General features: G+C 44.3%; 1 protein-coding gene across 2 annotated transcripts in view; it reads right to left on the reverse strand.

Moving 5' to 3' along the window:
* POU2F1 (POU class 2 homeobox 1) overlaps positions 1 to 20,789 on the reverse strand; it is a 122,625-nt gene that overhangs the window by 6,034 nt on the left and 95,802 nt on the right. For both annotated transcript variants that reach the window (XM_081112569.1, XM_081112568.1), the window contains 8 exons: positions 18,127 to 18,315; positions 16,434 to 16,560; positions 15,175 to 15,269; positions 9,915 to 10,088; positions 4,263 to 4,404; positions 2,716 to 2,861; positions 1,657 to 1,836; positions 404 to 509 (listed from right to left, as the gene is read on the reverse strand). In XM_081112569.1, the coding sequence (XP_080968695.1) occupies positions 404 to 509; positions 1,657 to 1,836; positions 2,716 to 2,861; positions 4,263 to 4,404; positions 9,915 to 10,088; positions 15,175 to 15,269; positions 16,434 to 16,560; positions 18,127 to 18,315 (1,159 nt within the window). The remainder of the gene's footprint in view (positions 1 to 403; positions 510 to 1,656; positions 1,837 to 2,715; positions 2,862 to 4,262; positions 4,405 to 9,914; positions 10,089 to 15,174; positions 15,270 to 16,433; positions 16,561 to 18,126; positions 18,316 to 20,789) is intronic.

Consider the following 20,789-nt stretch of genomic DNA (forward strand, 5'->3'; position numbering starts at 1 on the left):
ACCTATATCAGAGAGGTGGTTACCTATACCAGAGAGGTGATTACCTGTACTAGAGAGGTAGTAATCTGCACCAGAGAAATGGTTACCTGTACTAGAGAGGTGTGGTTACCTGTGCCAGGGAAGTGATTACCTGTATCAGAGAGGCGGTTACCTGTGCCAGAGAAGTGGTTACCTTTAACAGAGAGGTGGTTACCTGTACCAGAGAAGTGGTTACCTGTATCAGAGAGGTGGTTACCTGTACCAGAGAAGTGGTTACCTGTATCAGAGAGGTGGTTACCTGTACCAGAGAAGTGGTTACCTGTATCAGAGAGGTGGTTACCTATACCAGAGAAGTGGCTACCTGTACTAGAGAGGTGGGTACCTGTACCAGAGAAGTGGTTACCTGTACTAGAGAGGTGGTTACCTGTAACAGAGAGGTTGGTTACTGCAGCGCTGGTCAGAGGGAGGACAGGGTTGACTGTGAGGGTAGTTGCTGCACTGCTGGTCACAAGGCTTGGCGTGGTTGCCACCTAGAGGTCAGAAATGAAAATATGCAAAAACATTTAATAATATATAAAAGCCTAAGCGACCGTTATGACTGAATGACCAGAGCGACCGGTCAACCAGTCATTATGACCTGCACTGACCACCAGAGGGCAGACACTCAATGCAGAAGCTGCCCCCTGGTGGTCAGTGTGCTCCCACAGCCAACCTCCTGCAGCCCCTCCTTTCCCCACACCCCCCACCGCCAAACTTCTGCGGCCCCTCTCCCCGCCCCCACTGGTCCCCCCATTGGCCCCAATCAGGGGACTGGCTGGCCAACCTCTTGGGGTCCCTCCCCCCCGCTGGCCAGCCCTGATAGGCCTTGATCACCAGCCAGGCCGAGGGACCCCACCCGTGCACGAATTTGTACACCGTGCCTCTAGTTTAAAAAATAAAAATGTAAAATTCCATTTATAGACTTATTTTGCCTATAAAAATTTTCAATGCCAGGATAGAATTTAAATATTATAGAATAAAAATAGAATAAAGTAAACGGGCCTGAGAGGAGAAGGTTTTTTCATTCCTCCTGGGTCTGCGCTGACCCCCGGTTCCCCTGGAACTGAGAAATGTGCGCCTGCTGAAAGGCTGCCATCAAAGGTGGCTCTTCACTGGCCTGACGCATGGCTTTGCCCAGGTTTCACACAGAAATAATTTAAAAACTTCTCAATCTCAGTAATGGTGGGTCAGAAGTAATCTAAGTTAGTGGGAAGTATTATGCTAATTGTTCCCTCAGGCTAAATAAGGAAACTATTCCAGAGGACCCGCGAATCGCAGCTTGTTTTATTTTTGACTCTGTGGGGGCAAGAGTGTCTTGAATTTTTTCTTAATGAAATGATGTCATGGAAAGAATGTAAAACAAATTTTTTAAAAACAACAAAATATGTCTACAGTTTTGTAAAAAAAAAAATACTGTCTTCTTTCTCGTTCAAATAAATCCAAACACAAGTAAACAGTCAGCGGCACAGGACAAAGCTCCCCTGACTGCCTCTCACAGGGGACTGGACCCCCCCACACCTCCCTTCAGCCTTCCCCTAAACCACTGGGTGCTCTCACAGTAAACTCTGTTATGAAATACAATGAGCGGGTCCCTTGTAAACTGTGAAATGAGCCCGAGCTCCCCATTTCCTGCCTTACCAGGGAGGTCGGGCTGGGGAAAATTGCTTTGATAGGCGAGCTGCTGGTCCCACCACTGCTGGGAGGGTTGATCCTTTTCTCCTTCTGGCGGCGGTTACAAAACCAAACTCGAATCACCTCCTTCTCCATGTTGAGCTGCTCTGCAATCATGGTGATCTCTTCCGAGGTAGGCTTTTGATTCTGAAGGGGAAAATCATCTTGTGGAATAACCTTTAGAACTACTGGCACAACCATGCCTTTATATAAACCAACAGACATGGAGGGACAGGCCAGGGAGTAAAGTTGGGATGTCAATGACCAACAGGCCCACCTTAACAAAATGTCTACAGACCAACATTCCAATGAACATAAGTCTATTACATTTTTTCCTGGTAACTAAGAATAAGTTATTCTTGAATGTTTACTTTGGTGGTTGTTGTAAGCTTGTGGGGCAGGATAGGAAATGCTTCCCAGATAAAGGAACCTCCCAGATAAAGGGACTCAGTGACTGATCAAGGATTCGGGTCCTAAAGTGGCAGATGCTGGACTCCTGACTCAGTGCTCCTTCCATAGTGCTCAAGCCTCTCTGAATCAGAGTCAGAATTTTGTTGGAAGCTTTGATTGAGATATTTTCTGGTTAAAAAAATAAAAACAAAAATAAAAAACACACACCCAAAAGCCAAGTATCTGTTGAATTAACTTGAACTCGATAGGCTGACATTCAAGGCCCTCTGTGTCCTGGTCCCAAACTGCTGGTCTAGGCAGACACTAGAACTCAGCCAAACCGAACCACCGGTGTCTGCGCTGACCCCTTGGTTTCCCTGGATGCCTTTGCTCTCTTCCCTGCGCCTCCCTGCTTGGGGTCCCTGTGCCCCTTGACAGCTGCTGCCTGTCACACGAAGGACTCCGTGGATGTGAGCCTACTGCCTGAGCCCCAGGCACGCACACTCTGTCTAGGTTGTCTTCTTTTCTCCACGATGGGATAAGCATCCATAAGGGCTGCGGCTGACAGACCTAATGTTAGCACCATGCCAACAATCCCACGCCCACGAAAAGTAAAATCCCCCAATCCCCACTAACCTCCAGGAAACTCTTCTCTAAGGCCACACGGATGTTGGTCTCTATGCTGGTGCGTTTCTTCCTCCTACGGTTCAAGCCCTCGATTCCCTGCCCTGGAGAATTCAGGGCACTTGGGCTGGAGAGAGCTGAATCTGACGAGAGGTTCTCTGTAAGAAAGGAGAAAACAGGAGATCGAAGGAATTGCACATACTTCACACAGGTAGCACGCGTATTAACAACATAACAAAGGCAACCAAGACAGTTTATGCTGCAAGCGCATGAAAAGGTTTCCATAACCCACATGGACATACAGCGCTCCTCACTACTTTAGCTGCGGTCTGAGAACGGTCAGCTGTCTGTCCCCGCTGCCTTCTGACTTGTCTCTGAGAAAGCACAGGGTTACTCTTTCTGCCCTGAGACTCAGCTCTGCCTCTTCTGAGTTCTGTCCTTATGTTTTGGTTTTGCTTGCTTATTTATTTATTTTCTAGAGGCCCGGTGCACGAAATATGTGCACGAGTAGAGTCCCTAGGCCTGGCCAACAATGAAGGCCAGCCCCCTTGCTCGGCTGCCAGCCAGGGCCTTCCTTCATTCTGCACCGTCCCCTGGTGGTCAGCGCATGTCATAGTGTGCAATAGAACTCCCAGTCTCCCGGTTGAACTCCCAAGGGGAAAATTTGCATATTAGGCTTTTATATATATAGATCAGCTCTAGGGATAAAAGAAAGCTTGTTGGAAATTATTGAACATTTAATATTTATCTCGCAAATGACCTCTCATTTTACTAGTATAATCTAGGGCAACACCTCCCCCCAAACTAAACAAGAATGAAATAGTTCTAAATTCTTGGTAGTTGAAACAAGCAAGGTTCTGTCATTAATAGTTGAATGACCCCGGGCATCTCGGAACCGGCTCTGGGACTCTTTCCACTCCATGCACACGGAGGGAAGGGTAGAGAGGCGGTTCTCACCTGTGGAGCTCAGAAAGGGTACAGGGCCATGGAATCAGACTGTCTGAGGGAGGGGGTCACAGTCTACCTTTTCCAAAGACCTGGTTTTGCTCCCATCTAAACAGGAACTGCCATCTAGGGGATCTGCACTTTCCTTGCAGCCCACAGTCTGTGGTTCTGTGACTCAAAATTCAAATTTCCCAAAAAGGAAACCTCAGTACAAAACACACAAGTTAACACTGGCCACTCAACTTCTCATGAATGAACTATGTAGTCGTTTTTAGTAACAAAAGCAGAAATATCATCAAGAACAAATTTACTATAATCCATCAAGGAAGAACCAATAAACTTGGTTTTTCAACTTCCTTTTTTCCTCTTCCTGCAACTGCCCCTAACCCTTTGGAAATGTTCCAAAACTAAAAACTACTGTTGACTGTGTGCATTGCAATTACTACTTAAACAAATCTCTGATTTATCGAACCATAACGTATCCCTTGGATCCTCCCAAGACTGGCGCACCTCAAGGCTCAGTAGCGCCAATAATGCAGTAAGAAATCTGAACCCCTTTCTATACGACAGCCCCTGTAAGATCCCCACAGGCAATGAGGCCATTTCTCACCCACCTGCATCATTGAGCCACTTCTCCAAAAGTGGCTTTAACTTGCACATGTTCTTAAAGCTGAGGTTCAAGGCTTCAAAGCGAGAGATGGTAGTTTGGCTGAAGTCATTTCCATACAGTTTACCCATTGCAAGCCCAACATCGCCCTGTGCAGAAACACAGAAAGGAGCGGGAGGACGAGCAAGAAGAGAGTCATCTCACCAACAGTGACAGCCTTCCCTCCATAGGCCCCCGTAGATGAAGGCTCAACAATGAGCCCCTTCGTAGGGTGCCACAAAAACACCCACCCCTAAGCTGGGCCCAGCGCTCCAGTGAGGAGTTAGGCCCCAATCTTACAACAATCAAAACTGTCCCACATTCTCTCCATTTTGAATCTCTTCTTGCCACCTTATATAATAGTTAAGATTATCAAATATTTCTACTAAGTCTCAAAAGATGGTGCTAATATTCTAAACCAGCCCCTTAATTCATGTAACCAAAGTGGTTTAAGTAATCCTACAGATTTAACACAAGTAACTGCCTCGATAACCTCAGGATTTATGAACTAACCGTTTCCATAAATAACTTTAAAATCTAGAAATGCACCCTTACTTCTTCTCCCCCCTGTAAATTATTTCTGGAAGCATTGAAAAAAATCTACTTTCCACCCTTAGTTTGGATTTCAAAGTTGGTTATAAAAAACAGGTATTCTAAAGGACTACTTTTATAACCATTAGAGAGAAAGAAATTCACAGTGGAGAGGTATGACCCATTTAGTCAAACCTTCATGGGCACTGAGACTTGGTCCTCTTACAGCAATGGAACAATGGCCCCGAATATATGACACAGATGTCTTTCTCCTCAGCCTATCACCCCTGAATGTACACAGTGCTTTCCTTCCAGCCAATGAATCGCCTTTAAAGCTGGAAAAGCCACATCTTCAGTTTTGATTCAGGTAACAGAGGCTCCTAGAGTTTAAATGATTCGCCCTCTCGTTCCGTTAGTTTAGTGACAGGGCAGAAAGACCCTTCTGGGAAGTGCTGCAGACCTCATTCCATCGTGGGACACAGGGACAGCTCAGGCCCAGCCACCGCCAGCAGGGACTGTGAATGGGGATTAGTCCCGTTTTTTGATTCCCCTACATTCCATCCTTGGACACTACACTGTTTATTAGCACCTGTGCTAGGTGATGGTCAGGGAGAGGGAAGGATATTTTTTTTTCTTTTATTTATTTATTTAAATTCTTTATTAGTTAAGGTATTACAAATGTGTCCTTATACCCCCCATTAACCCCCCCCCCCCCATGTTCTCATCCCCCTGTTGTCCATGTGCATTGGTTCGGCTTATATACATGCATACAAGTCCTTTGGTTGATCTCTTCCCATTATTTTCCCTCTGGGGAGCGATAGTCTGATCGCTGTTTCCCTGTCTTTGGGGGAAGGATATTTTTTAAGCTCGATTTCCTCACTGGTAAGCAACTTGTGATACAACATGTAACAGAGGATAAAGCTGGAATGGAAGGTAACATGAGGCACTGAGAACCAGACCTTCCCTGGGCTGTCACTTGGCCTTCCCCAGGAGAACCTCCAGCCCCAGGTGGCTATTTAAATGGAAATTATTCAAAACAAGTAAATTAAAACTCCAGTTCCTCAGCTCCCCCAGCCAGCCTGCTGCTCAGCAGTAGCCACACAGGCATAGTGGCTGTCCTACACGGACAGTGCCACCGACTGCTCTGGACATCTGTCTCCAGGACAGAAGTGACTGCTTAGTGGTTTCCGTCCAGTCACAGCAGACAGAGAACCAGGATAGTGTGAGTGGCATAAATGCTACATCTATCTTAGACAGATGTCTACCTGGATCGATACCTCTGTACATTAGTCCATCACAAACATTCACTAAGTGCCTACTAGATGTCTGATAGTAAACTAGGCTGTGTGTCTTGGTCACTTTACTTGTTTAAACTGCAGCCTGCTAGAGAGCTGGACCAACCCAACCTTACAATTCTTTGCATATGGGGCCTGCTCTAGTAGTTAAGATGGCAATAACTGTTTCTGATTGTAACTCACAGCTCAGTAGAAGTTTTTTCACAAACTTCTATAATATCTATGAAAAGTAACAATATTGACAAGTAAACAAAAACTAAAGTACCTATTCAAAAATCACATCATAACAAGAATAAATGCCTTAAGTTGGTGGCTATGCCATCAACTAAGTAAAACTATGGCAATAAATTACAAATTGACTTAATTGAGATGTATGATACAGTCTTACTTCACATTTAAATTATTTAATTGGATAAAAGCAATAGGTCCTCCCTTAGTTAATATACTAATGTTCATTAATTTGAGGTAATGTGGCTTGCTGCTTTTGTAACTCAAAACCATTGGGGTTATCCCTCAAAGAAGTAAATGTTTGAAGCAGCTGACTCATACATAATCTATATTATATCCCTTTGATATTTTTTAAAAAGCAAAAGGGAAAAGGAACAAAGATTGGGATTAGGAAATAATGAATGTGCCACATGTGAGAAAAGTGTGACACCATGGCCTCCTAATAATGAAATGACATCTACAGTAACCCTTTCATAACCAATGATGTAATCAGAAACAGCTAATAACATGGAGATTTCTCAAAGAAGAGGGATTTTTTTTTGTCTTAACTAATTATTTGATATCTGTGTGTGTATAAATAAACTGGATACAAAGCAACCTTTGAATAACTACAACTGAGGTACATGCCTTAAACACAAAGGCTGATTTCCCCATCCTGCACCAGTAACATGTGCTTTAATCTAAATAGTCAAGGTCTGTGAAATATAGGCACTGCTATATCAGAGTCATTTTGAAAAATAAGGCACAGTTGTGCCAAATAATAGGATAAAACCATAAGCAGAACACCAGACCACAGGGAAACTCTTGGATATGTGAGAGAGAGAGGCACACACCCACACAACACTGGCAATATGTTGGGTCAAGTGCCACAGAAAGGCAAACCACTATCTATCTGGGTAAAAGTTAAAGATTTTAAAAAGCCTTAACATCCTTGGCATATCGCTTAGGCAACTGTTTCCTAGGGAACCTAAGAGTATGCTGTGCTAATAGCTTAAAGCTGAACTCTGACACGTATTTAAGCACAGGAACGTACTCTGCTCAATCTAGCTGTATCTTTTGCTTTCTTTTTAAGAATAAGCCAGATCATTCAATGTTTCAACCTTTCTTAATTGCAATTTGTTTCTTCACAATTGAAACTCCTCACAAATACATAACTGCATTATCTCTAACATTATAGCTATTGAAAAAATCATTTTATGTTCCTAATATATAATTAGTTTCTTTGAGCAAAAATAAACTACCAAAGATATTAGGAATACAAGTCTGTTCATAAAAACACCAGGACACATGCAGGGATGTAACCCTGGTGTCCGACCTGCCTGAGCAGGTGGTACATTACTGTTCTTCCGACACAAAGGAAATGGGACAGTACGTAAGTGGTGGCTCAGATTTCAAATAGCAATTATATTCTCTGGAAAGAAAACATTAGGTTTTTCCTGATTCCATAAAAATACCCAATCCAATCTATACTTCAGTAATTTTTTTTCATCTAATGATCTTCTATTATCTATATACTAGAGGCTCAGTGCACAAAATTCATGCATGGGTAGGGTCCCTAGCAGCTGCCAGCAGCCGGCCAGGGTCTCCCTTCCCCCGGCTGCCTGCCCCATCGCCAAATCTCACCATGTTCCGCACCGCCCCCTGGTCGTCAGGGCACGTTTAACTCCCTGTCAGTCAAACTCCCGCCCGTAGGGACAATTTGCATATTAGCCTTTTATTATACACTAGAGGCCCATTGCACAAAATGTGTGGACTGGGGGAGGGGGGTTCCTCAGCGAGAGGGTGCAGGCCAGGCCAAGGGATCCCACAAGTGCATGACTGGGGCCGGGGAGGGACGCAGGAGGGCTCCAGGGCATGTCCGGCCCGTCTCGCTCAATCCCAATTGGCCGGACACCAGCAGCAAGCTAACCTACTGGTCGGAGCATCTGCCCCCTAGTGATCAGTGCACCTCATAGTGACTGGTCGACTGCCCCCTGGTGGTCGGTGCACGTCATAGCGAGTGGTTGAGCAGCCTTAGCATATCATTAGCATATTACGCTTTGATTGGTTGAATGGTCAACCCAACGACTGGACAGTTAGCATATTAGGCTTTTATTATACAGGACTAGAAGCCCAGTGCACGAATTCGTGCACCAGTGGGGTCCCTAGGCCTGGCCTGCAGGATTGGGCAGGAACTGGCTCTTCAACATCCCCCAAACAGTCCCAGATTGTGAGAGGGCGCAGGCCAGGCTGAGGGACCCCACTGGTGCACAATCAGGGCTGGGAAGGGACGCAGGAGGTTGCCAGCCAGGTAAGGACCATGGGAGGGCAGGGCATGTTCAGCCAGTCTCGCTCAGTCCCAATCGGCCGGATCCCAGCAGCAAGCTAACCTACCGGTTGGAGCTTCTACCCCCTGGTGGTCAGTGCATGTCATTGTGAGTGGTTGAGCAGTCTTCGCATATCATTAGCATATTACACTTTGATTGGTTGAATGGACAACTGGACACTTAAGCATATTAAGCTTTTATTATATAGGAGGTTATAAAAGCCTAAGTGACCGTTTGACCGGTAGCTATGACACGCAATGACCACCAGGGCACAGATGCTCCGACCAGGCTATGATGCACACTGACCACCAGGGGGCAGATGCTCAAAGCAGGAGCTGCTGAGCAACAGCAACTTTGCAGAGTGCCCGCTCGCACTCTGGGACTCCTCAGAGGATGTCGGACTATCTGTTTCAGCCTGATCCCTGAAGGCCAGGCCAAGGGACCCCACCTGCCGGAGGGACCCCGCTCACTCCGCAGATGCCCTTTGAACCCCGGCACCATCCCAGGTGAGGCCAGCTGGGGAGGAACCACGGGAGACTGGTTCCAGGGTGTATCCGGCCAATCTTGTTCAGTCCCGCCCCACCAGCCACCTTCTAATTAATTTCCTTTCATTGTGCATGAATCTGTGCCCCAAGCCTCTAGTTTTACATAAATGCCATTCAATTTTCTTCCACTACAGTGTCACTTACGCAGTGAATGAGAGGAATTAAAGCAGTGCCTATAGGCCAAGCCTCCTGCCAAACCACTGGACATATTCTACTCTAAATGCTCTGCTACCTGGCATTAAAAAAACTTAATTTGGATTTTTCATCTTTGACAGATTCTTACTTAATTTGTTTCAGTTTGGGCTTATTTTGTACGTGTGTGCACACACATGTGTGCGTGCATGCAAGCGCATGTCTCCACCCCCTACAAAAAACTATTTCAAACAAGCCTTTCAAACGTTCCCCTGTCAGCTACTCTCTCTCTACCTCACATATATAGCACTAAGGTCTAGAACCAGATGTTCTTCAAATAACAAAACCCTCAGTAGAGTCATACTATCCCCTAACACAATCTCTTAATTTCTCAGCACTATTAGTATAATTATAATTTCAGAGGCCTGTGTTCTGAGAGAGTCTTAAAGGTTTTAACCTAGCATTAAATCATAAGTTTATAACCAAATATATACAATAGTCTAATCTTATAGATGCAGGAAAACTAATGGACACGTAAAGCAGGATGAGTAGGGAAATCCAAGTTCAGGGCGGGCTCATCTACCTGAGTGAATCCAAGTTTGATTCGTCTTTGTTTGAAGGTCTTGGCAAACTGCTCAAGCTCCTCAAGGTCACTGGGCTCCTCCAAGCTGGGAGTGTCGATTCGCTTTGGTGTTGCCTGGCTCTGTGGAAGTGTCTGAATTGGGGTTGCAGCTATTGTGCGTGTTGGGGTTGCTGGCTGTTAGAGAAGGAGAAGGAGAAGAACAGACATACAAAAAGGTGTTTAGGCTGCAACTGGACTGTGCAGCAAGTAAACAACCTAAGGAAACAGCTGTATTGGGGGAGGATTATGGAGACCCTGCAACAGGTAGTTTTGTGGAGAAAAGCAGGATGTGAAATCATGTACCCCAGAATCACAGATAAGGTTAAAATGTAAGCACGAGTAAAGAACTTGTCTACCTAAAAATGAAACCCAGTATATTCGGGTTTTCAAATAGTCTGAATACATGTATTTTATGCCTTTTCATAGATTAGTCCTCATTTTTTAGACTCTACTTAATAAACATACCACTTAAACTATAACTCTTAAAACAGCAGGGACTAATCTATCTTGTTTATCACTATCTTGTATATCTTCAACTTGTGACACAATATTATAAAAATATTACTATAAGATTATTAAAAGTATTTTAAGAAAAGCAAACCACCTACAGTTTAAATAACTTAATAGCTTCATTTGTGTGTATTTCCTCCAATTTTCCACAGATCTACATTTCTTTTCTTTATTATCCTGTTTTTTTCCCCATTGATTTTTAGAGAGTGGAAGGGGGGGGTGAGTGGGAGAAACATTGATGAGAGAGACACATCGATTGGTTGCCCCCTCACGCCTGCCCATGCGCCCCTTCCGGGACCAGAGATCAAACCCACAACCCAGGTATGAGCCCTTGTCCAGGAATCAAACCCATAACCCTCCAATGCCTATAGACACTCCAACCACTGCTCAGTGGTGAGGGCAATTATGTTTTTTTATTCCTATGGTTTTTCAGTTTTCCTAATTATCGTTTTCAAAGGCTGACGGAAGCAATATGATCATAATTTATTTAACAATTTCTTCATTGCTGGACACTTCTTTGTTTTCACTAGCACAGGTGACACCACAACAAATGGTTCTGCATGTAGTTCTTTTCCCACCTCTGGAATTAGTTCTCGGAGATAAATTCATGAAGCACTTCTGTAACCAGATAAAGGGCAGCCAGAGACAACGGCATCGCTTCCGATCCACAGTAGCATGTCGGTTCTCACCATCCGATCTCTCCCCAAAATCTGTCAGCAGTTTTCAAAACGTTTGCTAATTCACTGTTGCCCTAATTCGTATTTCTCTTATTACATAAAGTCAAAATTTCCCCATGTGTGAATTATTATCTGTATCTCCTTTGATGTGAATTAGTTTTATATCTGAACCCATTTGTATAAAGTATTAATGATCTTCTCATTCTTATCCTTAAAGAACTCATCAAATGTTATAGATTGTGTTGCATTAATGCAAATTTTTCCTATCTGCTTTTCCTTTTATTTTTCAATGTACCTAACTTTTAAATTATCAAAAGAAAAAAAAAGGAGGGGAAACTTTTTTCTTTTCTAATATCATGTGTTGCTTCAACCCTGAAAAAGCTTTCATTTATTTCTAACTTGGATAAATTTTTTAAATATTCTACCTGCTTCTTCTATGTATTTTAAAATATTTAATTACTAAAATCCATCTAAAGCCTACTTGGGGACATGAGGGTATAATCTTTCCTTTTTGTAGAAGAAATACAAAATGTCCTTATTATGAAAACACAAGCGCTAGGAGACGCCCTTCTGAGTATCACTAGTGACAGACAAGTGCTGCCGTGAGTGCACCTCCATCGCTCAGCTGACCCTTCCTGTGAATGGTGCCTGGGTTGAGAGATCGCAGGCCAAGATCACACACCACGTTTGTGGCTGTGAGTTTTGCTCTTGTAGTTGAAATGGGTCATATACCCTTACTTAGACCTCATTAGTAATATACTCTCTCCAATTGAACTCACTAGCCCAGAAAACTAGACAATAGGACTCCGCAGGCCTGCAGCTGGGTAAGCACCTCTCTGTCCTGTGCAGTGAAGACAACACCCATTTCTGACACGGTGACACTAGTAATTTTTAACCTGGCCATTGGGGAGGTGCCCAAAACAGCACCAACCACACCAGACACCTACACGGCTGTACGCTTCCCAGTCTCAACTGTCAGACTATTACTTCACCTCCAGGCTCGAAGTAGCATTGCTCTCAAATAATAAAGGACTAAGCATCACTTGGGTCACCTTAGGTGGAGTGGTTATAGAGGCGTTGCTCCAGCCCCAGCAGCCTGAGGCCAGGCTGGCCCAGACTTCAAGGACAGAGTGGAATCCAGTGAGCAGGGGCAGGACAGCACAACGCCACCATGTGCAGAGCAGGTGGGCCAGGAGGGAGTCACTTAGGTAAGGTCTTCTCAAAACTCCACCCTTACTTTTCTATTCCGCATATTCACAATAAAATGTGCCGTTTAGTGTGCAGTTTGAAGTGTTTTGACAATTACATAACTGCTACAAGTGATTCAGGATATTTTCATCACCCTCAAAGTTCCCGAGCACCCTGTGCTGTCCGACCCCACCCAGGGCCCCCGCCCTGGCGACCACTGATAGGACTTATACAAATGGAATGGCTCAGCAGGCGTCCTTCATGCCTGGCTTCTGGCACCTGAGCAGTGCTTTTGAAATTCACACACGGGCTTCACTGCAGCAGAGCACATCTCTTGCTACTGCTGAGCGGCATCTGCGCGTGGCTGTGCCAAAGGATACACTATCTATTCACCAGCTGATGGGCATCTCGGTTGTTTCCAGTTTGGAGTGACTATGAATAAAAGTGCTTCGAACATTCATATACAGCGTTTGGAAGAACTGCTAGGTCAGAAGGCATATGGATAGTTAACTTGATAAGAAATTACCAAGCTGTTTCCTAAAGCATCTGTACTGTTTTGCAACCCTACTAGCTGTATGCAAGCTCTAGTTGCTTCACCTTCTCGCCACCCTCGTTACTGTCAGTCTTTTGCATCCTGCCCATTCTGGCGGGTATGTGGTGATATCAGCATTCCCTCAGGACTCATGATTTGGGGCACCTCTTCATATGCTTCCTGGGCATTCACATACCTTCTTCAGTGAAGGATCTTCAAATATTTTGCATGCAATCCCTTTTTGGAACATCAGGTTGTCTCATGATTGAGATGTATGAGCTCTTTATATATCCTGGGAACAAGTCTTTTATCAGATACTAGTAGCCCTGTGCATGAATCCATGCGCCAGTAGCTCTCCACCTGCTGCCCCGCCCTCCTGTAGCTCCCCCTGCCCCCATAGCTTGCTGCCCTGCCCCTTCCTGTATGTAGCTCTCCGCAGCCCACTTGTAGCTCGCTGTCCCACCCTCCTGCTGATCCGTGATCCGGTCATTACGCTGTCGGTTGTTACATAACAACATCTTGCATATAATACCTTTATAATATAGGATAAGTTTTAATAATGTTTTCTTCCAGCCTGTGGCTTTTCTTTTTATTCTTTTACCAGAAGCTTTTACTTTTTACAAAATCCATCAACTGTTTTCTTTGATGGTTAGGACTCTTTAATACCATTTAAGAAATCATTACTGTGCCCAAGGACACAAAGGCTAATCCCTGAGTTTACTTCTAGAAGTTTATGTCTACAACCCACTTCAAATTCACCTCCACACAGCGGGAGAACCAGGACCAAGGTCCTGTCTTCACCGTGCACGGCCCACTGGACAGCACCACTTGTTGAGAGACTTTTCTTTCCCTGAAAGCCTCTGGCACCTTCGTGGGCAGTCAGCTGCCCACAGATGTGTGGCCCCACTGGACCTTCGCTCTTCCCATCCCTATCCATGTGTCAGTCTTACACCGTCGTCATTACTGTAGTTTACAGTAATTCTTGATATCAGGCAGCCTTTCAACTTTCTTACTTTTCAAAAATTACCTGGCTATTCTATGTCCCCCACAATTCCATATATGTCAGTTAGAAATGGCATGTAAATTTCTAAGAAAGCCATCTGGGTACTGGTGGCATCGTGTGGGAGCCATAGATCAATCTGGAGGGAACTCACATTTGAACAAACCAAGCCTTCTGCTTCATGAACATGTTAGGTCTCACCATCAATTTAGGTCTTCTTTAAATTCACTCAGCAATATTTTATAGTTTTCAATGTAAAGGTCTTGCAAATGTTTGTTAAATTTATCTGTAGGCATTATAAATACTTTTCTTCCTTAATTTCAACTTCCAAATGATCATTGCGATTGGGAGTACACATTTTTTGTGTATCAACTTTGTATCCTGCACACTTGCTAAAATCACCTATTAATTTCAGCAGCGTTTTTGTGGCTGCCTTGGAATTTTCTGCACAGGCAACCATTCGTCTACCAATCAAGGCAGTTTTCTTTCTTCTTTCTAATCTGTGTCCTTTATTTCTTTTTCTTGTCGTATTGTACTGTTAGCACCTTCAGTTCAATGCTGAGCAGGAAGTACTCGTCTTTATGATGCTGAGTTTTTGGTGGCTACTTTTTACAGGTTAAGAAAGTTACCCTCTATTCCTTATTTGCAAGAGTTTTTATCATAAACAGATGTTGAATTTTGTCAAATATGGTAATGTGTGAAAACTTCCATGAGTACAGAGTCAGAGGGAGATGGGCCCCAGGGCCAGCAGTTCAGAGCATCACTTAATTTACAGATGCGCCAATGACACGCTCAGTCACTGCTGAACTGGTCTAATGCTCTCGCCTCTCAGTGTCTAGACTGGTGCGTTTTAGAGCTGAAGCAACACCTGAAAGTTGAGAGGAGAGAACACACAGGGGTCAGGGCCTCTATGCGGCTCCCGAGAAAGGGCCAACCAAGGGCGCTCGGGCCTTTGCTGAGGCACCAGGCCTCTAGTTCAAGGCAAGCTCTACTGCAGTGCTGGGGGAGGGTGGTCAAATAGCCAGAACTCATTACTCACTTGCCACTAAGACTGTCATTCTTTATGAACATACATGAAAAAAGGGACTCCTTGAAGATTTTTAAAGACTACATCAATTTGGTAGTGGTGCTTTATCGAGCTGATAAGCCCAGCTTTGAATTTTTGGTCAGTTTTTGAATACTAGGATTTTTAAAATTAGGATGTTTGTGTGTGTGTGTGTGTGTGTGTGTGTGTGTGTGTTTAATTCAACAAAGTCCAAAAGTCCCTTAAAACAACAGGACAAGAAAAAGCAACCCCCATGGGAGAAGGCTGACCTGGGAGGTGAGGGTGATGCTTGGCTGCGACTGTAGGAGGTTGGCTTGGCTTTGCTGAGGTAGTTGCGTTAAAAGATTTTGCGCTTGCAGGAGACCTGTTAAAACACAACACATTATGCCAGGAACATCAGGACTACTTAGAACTCATAGCAAAAAGAATATGACCGTGAGATGGATATTTCCAACTGGTCTCCTGATAGTCTTATTGGTCTTACTGAAGTTCAATCTTGCTAATGTGACTTGGGCAAGGAGATATGAAACATTAGACTAAGATGGCATGTCTTTAGTGTAACCTGAATAACCCTCTAATCGGCCAGTTCTTTACTTTCGGGTGGAATGGATGAAAGTGAAGTAGTCTAAATGGAAGCAGACTGACATTCCCAAGAGCTCAATCTCTCACCCAGAATCCTTCACCAACAACCAGAGAATTGTCTAGTTCATGAAGGGAGCAGACTACCCTTTAAATGTAACAGGCATTTACGTAACAAAAGGTTCTGGAGTGAATGGTCAAGAAAAAAGGCTAAGCAACAGCAATGATGAGGAACCACCCACCCAGACACCCTCTGCACTGATGCCATTAACCAGCTTTACAAACACGATAAACTTGATTGTTGATACAATATTCACCACTAAGCAGCGGCGAAGACAGTTTTTATCATTTACAGATTGTGCACACCTTCTAATATAACACCCTCTCTTTCTCAAACCTTAAAAGAAACCAAATGATTGTTAGAAGCATATACTTGAATGCTTGGCCTACATTCTTTGACTACACTTCCAGGAAAAACTACCAAAACACCAGAAGCAATTTATCCAATTTATGTTCAGCGTTGAGAGATTTCATTTAGACTTTTGGCCCAACTCTTGGTTCCTCCTTGGTGATTACAGAAATGATGGCAGGGAAGGATGACCTTCAATATTGTGGTACGCGTGAAAAAAATATTCTTCTTAACATGAACACTGAGTTCAAAGGCCAATAAAATTTAAGGAGAACATTGTTCTAATGCAGGGATCCTCAAACTTTTTAAACAGGGGGCCAGTTCACTGTCCCTCAGACCGTTGGAGGGCCGGACTATAGTTTAAAAAAAAAACTAGTCGGCTGCTAAGCAACAGGCAGCGGCGGCAAAAACACCCGGCGGGCCAGATAAATGTTTTCGGCGGGCCGCATGTGGCCCGCGGGCCGTAGTTTGAGGACCCCTGTTCTAATGGGCAGTTTCAGGGCTGCTTGCCCTGCAAGTGGACAGCTGTGATGGGCTCACCCTGCTGGCCCTGGGGCGTCTGTGAGATGATGAACTGTGCTGGCTGCAGGTTGGTGGTTGGATGCACCAGCACGAACTGTTGCAGGTTGAGATTCTGCTGCTGAAGTTGCTGTAGTTGTTGCAGATCCTAAAGCATTAGAATGAAAACACGGTTGGAGAGGGAGATAAAAGTTTGCTTATTCGTAACATTCTCAGATGAGGCGTTCTGTCCCAACCCAATCAGGCAACACTTCCCACTCATGCATGACGCATGCTCCAGTGCGTCCACAATGTGGGAGAAGAAACGGAGCTCCTACAAGGACTGTATTTGTTGGCAGATGTTGTGTCATGACTTACAATGAGCCTAATTTTCAATGGTTATTTCCAATTCCCACAATAAATGGTTAAAGGTGTGCTTTAACATGTAGAGACCAATATGGGTTTTAAAAATCAAGTGGATTTTAAAAATCAAATGAGAAAAGAATTTGAGTTTTTAAATAGTTAACTGATTTTTTCTCTGAAGTAAAAATTGAGAGTGCTATCTGAATTTGCATAAACAAATTTAAAAATCTATAGGGATTTATGAAATTTGGCACCAGCTCATTGAACTCAACTGAGAAATCACTGTGAAACATTATGTTATCCATACAAAAATCTGATCGATAATATCTTATCTTATTAAAATAATGTCAACACAGGGTGTCACAGCTCAGGCACTAACAACATGTTTTTGTTGATCAAAAAAGTGGTCAAAATAAAAATGTCATCTTGATAAAGATTGTATATAATAGCCAAAAAAGTCAGTCTGACATCTATTCCCTACTCTTGTAGTTGTTTCTTTGTGCTGTCTAGTCACACCCCCGCTCCCTTTCAGTCCATTTCCAAGGCCTCTCTCGGGGATGAACACAGCTGTCCAGGACCAGGCTCATAACAATCTTCATAGACCTCACTGCCCTGACTACCCCTTCTCTCTTCTTCTCCTTGAGATGAAGGATTTCATTCACCTTCCCTCCTTGGTGGTACTGTCTATGCCTCTTAAGTGCATTTTTATTATCTCTGATACTTCGCTCCAAAATGTGAAAAATGAAACCAAACAATGTCCTACCACAGTTCTGCCCAAGCTCCTTGACTACAGCAGGCGCCTCACTGGCTCGCACATGGGCAGCATCCACTGCAGCACCAGACAGAACCAGGCTGCAGCCAGTGGCTAATGAGACACAGTGACCAACCCCTTGCTTCAAAAATATGCCAGCTAACTACTCAAGACCTGTCACTTAATACAGTCAGTTATTCAAACAATCACTTAAGTGTTTATAATATCAACTCAAGCAAACAAATGTATTATCACTTGTAGTTCAGTGGTAAGGAAGGCTACCACTTACCTCACTGATTGAGAGCTCCTGAGCCTGCAAGGGCCCCACTAACAATCAGAAAGTGAATTTCCGATTAAAGAAAAACTGCCCTTCTGATCCTCACGCCCTGCCCCGGCTCCGAGACTGTCCCTCACTTCCTGCCCCGGCTCTGAGACTGCTCCTCTCCCTGCTCCGGCTGTGAGATTGTTCGTCTCCCTGCCCCGGCTGTGAGATTGTTCCTCTCCCTGCCCCGGCTGTGAGATTGTTCCTCTCCCTGCCCCGGCTCTGAGACTGTTCCTCTCCCTGCTCCGGCTGTGAGATTATTCCTCTCCCTGCCCCGGCTCTGAGAGCTACTCACTCACCTGTGCGATCTGTATGGGCTGAGACAGCGGGATCTGCGTCATGGGAGTGGCGGCGGAGGCAGAGATGGTGGCCCCGGCAGCACTGTGCTGTTGGCTGGCGGAGTGCTGCTGTACTGCAGCGGCCAGCAGCTGTGCCTGTGCCTGCGCCTGCTGCAGGAGCAACTGCTGCTGGGCTGGTGTCAAAGTGAGCTAAACAAAATTAGGACAAACAATTGGAAAGAATTAAAGAAGAAGGGCCCCTAATTCAAGTCAACTGCTCTGAAGGAGGTAACTCAAGTGGTATTAGACCTTAGCTACCAACTTCACATGGTTAGCATGAGACTAAAATGTTCATCAGTGATCAAGCTACCATTACCAGCAGAACATTTAAATGAAAATGGTGGACCTCACTCTTGAATTAAATCATTCAAGCTTGTCCGGGGCCTTAGGTTTCAAGCAAAATAGTAATAAACTAGTAAGCAAGAAGAAAAAGAATCAACACTTACAGGCTATGAAAAGAAATGTATACCCAACAGAGCAGCAAGTGGGCAGTCAGATGAATGAGGACCAAGTAAGCTGCATCTGACATAGGACGGGCTGATAAGGCCCAGCTGCTCCCCATTAGCATGAATCCTGCCCTAGTCCGTCATTTCCATTATGGCTGAAGATATGACTAAAGAATTATGAGCTCCATTTGTTTCTTTTCCGAGTCTCCCTGCAGCCCCCTCCCTCCAACAGTCTCTTCTGTTATTGAAAGCAATGGGTCTGCAACTTTCCATCCCCTTTCCCACACGTTATCTCTGTCAAACAGGTGGTGACAGCCCCTCTCTCTACATGCAAATAATTTCAGATGCAGGTTTAACAGAGGCTCCCGCCACATAAACCTGGAATCCCAAGTGTCCCTCACTATTATAGAAACTCCTCACCCAAAGCAAAAACTCAACCAGTAACAGAGGAAATATATTCAGAGCAGATTTAAACTTGCTTTCACAATGCAACTTATTTCAGGCTGCATTAAAGCAGTGTGCTCCTCCTTCCTTTTGATGCCACGCGCTGATCAAAGGAAAAGGAATACTATCATATTGTGAAGAGCAAGGACTGCCAGTTGGTGCACACCTCCTCCTAAAGCAGTGATGGCGAACCTTTTGAGCTCGGCGTGTCAGCATTTTGAAAAACCCTAACTTAACGCTGGTGCCGTGTCACATATAGAAATTTTTTGCTATTTGCAACCATAGTAAAACAAAGACTTATATTTTTGATATTTATTTTATATATTTAAATGCCATTTAACAAAGAAAAATCAACCAAAAAAATGAGTTCGCGTGTCACCTCTGACACGCATGTCATAAGTTCGCCATCACTGTCCTAAAGGGTCCGATACAACCTGTCTGTGCCTTAGAGACAGAATCCGAATCAAACGATTCAAAAGTCAGATTCCCTTCCAGATATGTTTATAGAGGTTTCATATAATATATGAACATGTACTCATCTCTACTAATGGGATTTTGTAAACAATTTTGCAATAATTCTTAAAAGAGCTTTCTACTGCCAAAACATACTTAAAGGAAATGAAGGACATACAAAATTTTGTGGGTTGATGTGATATGAATTAATAAATAACTCTTCCTTACCACTCCTTAATACCCCACCTCCTCCCCCAAAAATAATATGAGAAATTTTCAGCATTAGAAAAATATTTTTAAATATTTGTATTGATTTCAGAGAGAAAGGGAGAGGGAGAGAAACATTAATGATGAGAGAGAATCATTGATTGGCTGCCTCCTGCACACCCCCAAATGGTGATTGAACCTGCAACCCGGATATGTGCCCTGACCAGAATTGAGCCGTAACCTCCTGGTTCATAGGCTGATCACTGAGCCATGCCTGCCAGGCTGGAAAAATACAGTGGGGCCTTGACTTACGAGTGTTCTGACTAACGAGTTTTTTGAGATATGAGCCGTCTCTCGGCCGATTTTTTGCTTTGAGTTGCGAGCTAAAATTCGGGTTACAAGCCAGCTTCAGATACCCCACCGCTAGTTGGCGCAGCGAATGTCACAGTGAACGCCACAACATCAGCCCAGCATCACGTGTTTCACTCGTTCACTTTTTGATTTGACATACGAGTAATTTGAGTTACAAGCTCCGTCACAGAACGAATTAAACTCATAAGTCAAGGCCCCACTGTATTTTAAATGGTGTCTTAGAGCAAAGACAGCTGAAAAGTTAAAAGCTCAATATATTCACATAGGCCAACTTATCCTATATAACAAAAGCCTATAATGCAAATTGACTGAATGGCAGAACAACCAGCAGAATGACTGGTCGCTATGATGTGCACTGACCACCAGGGGGCAGACACTCAATAAAGGAGTTGCCCCAAACCTGCAGGCCCCAAGCCAGCCAAGGCAGATGCCAGCGGGGGCCCCTGATCATCTAGCCGGTCACCCTACAGATCGGCCCTGATCTCTGGCCAGGCATAGGGACCCTACCTGTGCATGAATTTCATGCACCGGGCCTCTAGTTGCCAATAAAAATAAATGACATTTATTGAATACTACATGCCCAGCACTGTTCTATGAGTTTTACATACAGTATTACCCTTAGTCTTTATCGCAATACTGTGGCATGGGCATTATCAACATCTGCATTTAAGCAGAGGAACATTGAGCCACAGGGAGATGGCA

Source organism: Myotis nattereri (assembly GCF_964212035.1).
Source record: "Myotis nattereri genome assembly, chromosome: 18".
Classification (NCBI taxonomy): domain Eukaryota; kingdom Metazoa; phylum Chordata; class Mammalia; order Chiroptera; family Vespertilionidae; genus Myotis; species Myotis nattereri.